This window comes from Penaeus chinensis, chromosome 36 (genome assembly GCF_019202785.1).
Source record: "Penaeus chinensis breed Huanghai No. 1 chromosome 36, ASM1920278v2, whole genome shotgun sequence".
Classification (NCBI taxonomy): domain Eukaryota; kingdom Metazoa; phylum Arthropoda; class Malacostraca; order Decapoda; family Penaeidae; genus Penaeus; species Penaeus chinensis.
Genome location: NC_061854.1, coordinates 26048677 through 26056176, shown reverse-complemented (window position 1 = coordinate 26056176; position 7500 = coordinate 26048677). Strand labels below are relative to the sequence as shown.

At 40.3% G+C, this 7500-nt stretch overlaps 1 protein-coding gene across 1 annotated transcript in view; it reads right to left on the bottom strand.

Moving 5' to 3' along the window:
• Positions 1 to 2555: 2555 nt before the first annotated feature.
• Positions 2556 to 7500, bottom strand: part of LOC125044725 (myosin heavy chain, muscle-like) — a 57153-nt gene continuing 52208 nt past the window's right edge. Inside the window, exon 22 of the mRNA XM_047641608.1 lies at positions 2556 to 3152. Coding sequence (XP_047497564.1) covers positions 2637 to 3152 — 516 coding nt within the window. The 3' untranslated portion in view covers positions 2556 to 2636. The remainder of the gene's footprint in view (positions 3153 to 7500) is intronic.

The window sequence follows — 7500 nt, the reverse complement described above, 5'->3', positions numbered from 1 at the left end:
TTCGACTGATCAGTTAAAACATGTCTAAAAAATAGTGACAATTGACAAAATGAATAACACAGAGAAGAAAAACCCTAATGTCCGCACTTCTTTGTTCTTTCCTCTAGTATTATGAACATGGTTTAAATCACATTTGAGTAAAATATAAAAACCTAACAACTTTGGTGCTATGAAGAATCGTGGGCTATTATTCTGATTTCTAGTGTAGAAGTCTCATCGATGTTTATGTAACGCCATGTGAGTTACCCCATAGTGATAAGCAGTACGCCAAATTAATAAATATTAAAGTTTCTTTAGATCTATGATTGTGATCTTTAAAAAAAAATCCATATAGTTCTGAAATAGATAAACAAACCGAATTAATATGCTGTTTCCAAATCAAATCCTCATCAATTGTAACACTTTATTACCAACTGGCAGAGGCCTGGAATTATTACACTGGAATGTCATAAACTTTGTCTTCTCAGCATTCAGGATTAGTTTATGTGATAACACTCATGTAGTGATATTTTTGATTTCTTGGTTTAAGGTATCCATAAGTGAGAATGAGGATTTATCTGCATATAAGGCAAAACTTTTAAGACAGAATTTGATATATCATTGATATATATTAAAAGGGGCCACAAACTGATCCTTGAACAACCCCAAGGTATAACATCTTAAGTTCTGTTGGTTATGTATTAAGTCTAGATGTATGCCTCTAATTCCAATATTCAGTAGTTTATCAAATAAAATTCGACAATTTATCATGCCAAATGCATTGGAAAAATCTAAGTAGACACCATTCTTTGCTATAAATAGCCCTATACAAATAAGTTGTAAAATCAATGATACTGCTTTTCTAAAACCAAACTGATCTTTGGAAAATAAGTTTGTTTCCAGATATTCTGTAAAACAAATTGCACTCAGTCTTTCAAAAGCTATACACATTAGGACAGATATTGGTCTGTAAGTTGGGTCGCTGGGATGACTTTAGCGATATTTACCTTTTCAGGAGAAATGCCTGTTTGTAATCATAAATCTGTGGGATAAGTTAGAACAGCAAGTATAGAATATAATACAGCTTTTAATTTCCTCGATTGTATATCATTAATTCAGCAGACGTCAATATTTTTATGCATATTTCTGTTTCACTCTTAGTGACAGTCGTCAAATACATGAAAATGTGTCCGTAATAATTTTCTGTGTTTATTATAGTGTCTGTCGAAGCAGTTCCTAGACTTATGAAAATAGTTACATATTCTAACAAAATTGGTGTAATAAATTTGTTACGACCTAATATTGACTCAATGGATTTCTATGTAGATTTACTACTTCCTTGACAACTATATATTTTTTTTCCAAGTAATATTACCCTTAGCAATACGATTTTGTAAAGTCGATCTGTTACGTTATTCTTTGTGTGTTTTAGAATATGTAATTAGCCATTTCTTTGCTAATCGTTCTAGTCTGGGTTTTTCCTTTGTACTTTTTATATGTATCTAATTTTATTTTCTATGACAGCGAATATTTTCTAGAGGGAAGTATCGCTCGAATTTAACTTTGAATTGTCTTATGACTTGAATGCTTCCTTGGTCGGCGTTCTGATCAAACACCCACGCATTCTAAGTACTTTTCAGTGAAGCAAATTGAGAAAATACAACGCGATGAGAAGTTTCCGAGATGAATATGCACATTTTATCCCCGTCTTATGATCGGGGTTGGTGGAAAATGTTATAGCCAGATATCCTGTACAGTTCTGCGATCGAGTCATCAAGCTTTGATTCACATAACGATGGAACATGAATCTTGGTTAGTATTTCATCAAAAATGCATCAAGGAATAACTGAAAGTTTGCAGGAACATTTTGAATGAACTTTAGAAAACTATCGTTCATTTCACCAAGGTTTCTAAATACCTGTATTGAAAGGATACAGGCACTGACTAATCATAACAATTCGAATATGCTATTGGAACTACCGGGTTGAATTCATAATTATCCAATGATTTCAGGCTGATACTTCCTTAGGGCCTAAGTTACTGATTAGATTTTAAAAAATACCATTATTAATAATATAGGTTGCTGTCACTTGTATCCTTGTGTGTGTAAATAGACACACACACACACACACACACACACACACACACACACACACACACATATATATATATATTTATATATCTATCTATCTATATATATATATATATATATATATATATATATATATATTCACATGTAAGTATATATACATACATACACACACAGACACATATATATATATATATATATATATATATACACATATGTTTCTTTTATTCATATATTATATACGTGTGCATGTGTGTGTATTTGTTTTACACACACAGGCACACACACACACACACACACACGTGTGATTTTGTGTTGGTATTGTTATTTGTTATGCGTTTGTAATAAATAACACTATCATTTCCTGTTTTCCAAACTGTCCCATATATAAAACACATGCATTTCTCTTGAATATGTCACTATCATGTAACAAAACTAATTTCATTTGTATCCAAAACTCTTAAAAAAGAGAAACAAACAGGAAAACTGAAATATTTTACACTTTATTATTCTACTACCTTTAATGAACAAAAATTGTAGCATGTATTATCCAAAGTCTAATACGTTTCTACACCCTGTGACCGGCCTCAAGCTCCTGCTGAGCTTTTCGATATTTGGCCAGGTTGAGAGCGGCGATCTCCTCGGCCTCCTCGATCTGGCGCTTGTAGGTCTTGATCTTCTGCTGGAGCTTGTCGACCAGGTCCTGCATCCTCTCGTGGTTCTTCTTGTCCTCATCGGACTGGAAGCTGAGCTCCTTGATGCGCCTCTCGCACTTCCTCAGGTTCTTCTGGGCGTCGGCATGACGGCGAGCCTCGTCGTCCAGCTGAGTTTCCAGTTCGCGAATGCGAACTTCCAGTTTAGCGAGGGCCTTCTTGCCGGTCTTGTGAGCTGAAGACTCGAAGTCATCAAGACGGGACTGAAGGTCCTTCACAGACAACTCCAGACCCTTGCGCATCTTCTCTGAGTTCTGAGCGTGATCCTGTTCAGCACGGAGCTCATCAGCCAGACGAGCAGCGTCAACCATGGCCTTCTTGGCCTTGTCCTCAGAGTTCTTGGCCTCGTTCAGCATGTCATCGAGTTCAGCCTGTAAAGAAATATAAAGCAGTTTTAGTTATAATGTTATGATGTAGTGTAAAGTATTACATGTAATATTTAGCATGTTCGTTTAACTTACATGCAGAGTCTGAATCTCGCCCTCAAGCTTCCTCTTCGCCATGGAGAGTGATCCATGCTGAGCTGTAAGGTGGCTGAGGGACTCATTGGCATCAGCAAGCTCGGATTCAGCCTGACGGCGTCCGCGATCAGACTGCTCCAGAAGGGTGCGGGATTCCTCCAGTTCACCATTGACAGCATTGGCCTTACGCTCAGAAGCGCTGCACTGCTCGCGATACTCAGAAGCAAGACGCTGCTCCTCCTCCAAGCGAGCCTGCATGTCCTTCATCTCAGCCTGAGCCTTCTTCACCTGCTTCTGAATGTCGCCATTGGCCTTGTTAGCGTGATCCAGAGCAATCTCCAGCTCACCAATGTCAGACTCAAGCTTCTTCTTCAAGCGGAGGGCCTCAGCCTTGCTCTTAGCTTCTGCTTCAAGAGAAGCTTGCATAGATTCAATAGCACGCTGATGGCATTTGCTGAAATACGAAATATAATATTCTCAGAATCAGACATATTATAGACCTAATATAGGAAGCTAGGTTGTGGCCGAAAGTGATAAATTAAATATAGTTCATGAATATTAAAGATCATTTTAAACATTTAGTCCTAGTGTCGTATAGTTTGAATATGTAGATATTGACAAATTGGTGATTACAAGCAACGTATCTGAATATTGTTGCATTTAAATAACACACCCAACTTGTCATTCTTTGAATAAGAATTATATCCAATATGTTATCAGTCATAATCAACATGGTAAATACTTTACTGCATTGCTGAACTAAAAGAGTAAAATGTATAAATACCGGGTTGCATCGAATTCCTCTTCCTTTTCCTGGATGCGCTTGTCAATTTCCTGCTTCACCTGGCTGAGCTCAAGCTGGCCACGAAGGACCTTGTTTTCTTCCTGCTCAAGAGCTGTTTCAGCCTCCTCAAGGGCAGCTTGCAGCTCTTCCTTCTCAATCTCAAAGCGCTTGCCATTCTTTTCAATTTCATGAAGGGATCGGCCACCCTCGCTAATCTGCTCCATCAAATCCTTGATCTCCTCAGCAAGACACTTGTTCTCACGGCGAACTGAGTCCAAGTGTTCCAAGTTTTCTTCATACATGGCCTTAATGCGGAAGTGCTCAGTGGAGTATTGGCGACATTCCTTCTGAGAGCCGTCCAGGTCGCCAGCAAGTTGATCAACCCTCAACTTCCAGTCATTAACAACCCTGTCAAAGTCCTTCTGCCTCTTTTCAGCAGCGTTGGCTAGGGCCTGAGCACGCTCTACCTGAATCTGCATCTCATCAATATCGGTGATGATACGTCCCTTACCCTTCTCCAGTTGCATATTCTTGACATTGAGTTGTTCAATCTGCAGCTCAGCCTCTTCAAGGCGAGCGGCAAGCTTCAGGCGGGCAGCTTCGATCTCCTCAGCGCGGGCAACACCCTCAGATTCATACTTTGAGCGCCACATCTGAGCCTCAGCATGAGCTCTAGACAACTGGCGGTTGGCATCAGCCTTAGCTTCACTTTCCTCATCCAGCTGCTCACGAAGACCATCCAGATCATGCTCCAGGTTGCGGAACTTGCCAAGAAGAACACCTCGTTCCTATTGTTACAAAAAGGAGGAAACTCAGTTTAGCTGTAACATAATACATATAAAAAAGAGTATCCATCTGGACAATATAACTATAAATAAAAGTTAATAAGAACACATTACCCTGGATTCGTCCTCAACCATTTTCTTGGTATCTTCCAGCTGAGTAGTAAGAGAGGACTTCAGATTATTTAGCTGACTGATCTGATTATCTGCCTCCTCCAGCTGTCGCAGAAAGTCTGCATTTTCAACAGCAAGCTTCTTCTTCATGGCATCGAAATCATTGAGAGTGCGGTTAGCTTCATCCCACTTGACATTCACTTCACTGATTTGTTGCTGAACAGTCTTGTTCGCCTTCTCTGCAAGTGCCTGAAAAATACATTTATATCACATACTCATCCAAACATTGTCAAGCTAGATTCGTTTGAGTTTGATCAATGATATGAGAGCTGGTTGTTTGATATTATTATTGTCTACTATAAATCAATACACAGGAAAGTAAGATACTACCTTATCCCGAGCCAAAGCGTCCATTGCTGACTTTGCTTCATCAGCCTGATATTTCATCATTTCCTTCTCCTTCTCAGTTCTGTTACATAGAATAAAATATATTTTACAACATACAGATGTAGGGAACAAGTTAGGCTATTATACTTAACATTTGTGTGAATGGTTAATGGGTTATCCATGACTTAATGATTCATTTACTTACTTGGCCTTCATCTTATTGAGATGATCAATCTGTTCAGTCATCTCAGCAACAGCATCATTGTGCTTCTTACGAAGATTAGCAAGAGCTGATTCATGCTGAATACCGGCTTCCTCAAGCTCACGACGAAGCTTGCCAAGCTCTGCCTCCCGCTTCTTGTTGAGCTCAACCTGAGCACTAGTTGCACCACCTGCCTCATCCAGACGTTCATTGAGGTCATTCAATTCACGGCTCATCATTCCCTTGCTCTTCTCAGCCTTGGCACGAGCCTGTCTCTCGTGCTCGACTTCAGTCTCGAGTTCCTCAATACGAGACTGCATCTCCTTAATGGACTTCTGCACCTTTGACACGACTCCCTGTTCTTCCTCTAGTTTAATGGCAAGGGAGCCAATTTCCTTATCCTTGCGACTGATGGTCTGTTCCAAGTCCTTGTGCTGACGCTCGACGTCACCAACAGTTTCTTGGGTCAGTTTCAAATCGCCTTCTATCTTCCTCTTGGACCGCTCAATTTCAGCACGGAGCTTCTTCTCGCGTTCGACGGAGCCCTCGAGTTCGTCAAGGGTTTGTTCCAACTTGGCCTTAATCTTGTTGAGGTGGCTGGCCTTTTCCTCGACGCTCTGAAGATCCTCAGCGGTCTTTTGATTCATCTCCTGCAGCAGTTTCTTTTCCTTGTTAATCTTGTTGATGATTTCATCCTGGTGCGCGATCTCATCATTGAGGTTGCGGATCTGATGATCCTTTGTGGCCTTATCTTGATCAGTCTTCTGGACATTGAGTTCAAAATCTTCAAGGTCCTTCTTCATGGCATTGACATCTTGTTCGGCCTTCCTCTTAGACTGGAACATCTCAGTGCGAGCTTCCTCTTCCTTCTGAAGTCTGGCAGCTGCATCCTACATAAAAAGTAAAGTCAGTATGTCATACAAGGCAGGATTGATATTCTAATTAAGCACACTGAGAAATATCTAGGAAATTAGATTGGTAAACAAAAATTATAAGACAAAAAATGGTTTGAAATCAAACGTTTTATGATAATATTTTGAACTTTCTACAATCAAACAAATCATTTTTCTTACATTAAGCTGAGCCTCTAATTCGGTCTTCTCAGCGCTTAGCTTGGCCTGTTCTTCAATAAATTTGGAGACGTTACCCTTTGTTGATTCAAGGGTAACCTTCAGGTTATTCAGTTCTTCGGCAAGGTTTGTATTGGATTCTTCCAGCTCCTTGCGGCGAGTAGACTCGCGATCCAAGTCTGCAACAGCCTTCTCAGCCCTGTCCTTGAGCTTGTTGACCTCGTCCTCAAGCCTTGGCTGGTTGATGAGGGGCTTCACCTTCTGCCAGAAGATGAACCAAGACCAGTTGCTCATCTCCATATACTTGCGAATGTTCCGCTGCACAACTACGAGGGATACACGTTGCTCCTGAAGACGGCCATATTCCTTGCGCCCAAGCATACCACGAATCCATGACTGCATCCATGTGATGATCTTACCCAGGCGTTCGTCACGAAGCTCTTCCATGGTACCCAGGACACCAGCACGGAAGAATACCTAAACAAGCATTATAATGATTAATAACAATAATTAGAAGAAGCATGTGGATTAACGAATTCTGCAACCTCAAATCTGGAGGTTAATAATTTGTTGAAATATTACAGAATACTGACCTTTGTCTTGCCACACCTATAAAGTTCCGGATCAAGGCCGGATCTTTGGAATGTCATTTCTGCTGCCTTTTTGTCATCCTTTTCAGTGGTCATGACGTCAGCAGCCAAAATCTTGTAGCTGGAGAAAAAGGGAAGGGTAAGACAGGTCAGAAAATATATACAGTTTAACAGCATCTGATAAACACCGGATTCAAATAACATGCTTACCGATGCTTGAAATCAGGGTACTGCATCCTGTTGGGGAAGCCCTTCTGGCAAATACGAATACCCTCAAGTACACCGTTGCAGGTGAGCTGATGCATGATGAGGCCAGCTTCCACAAGACC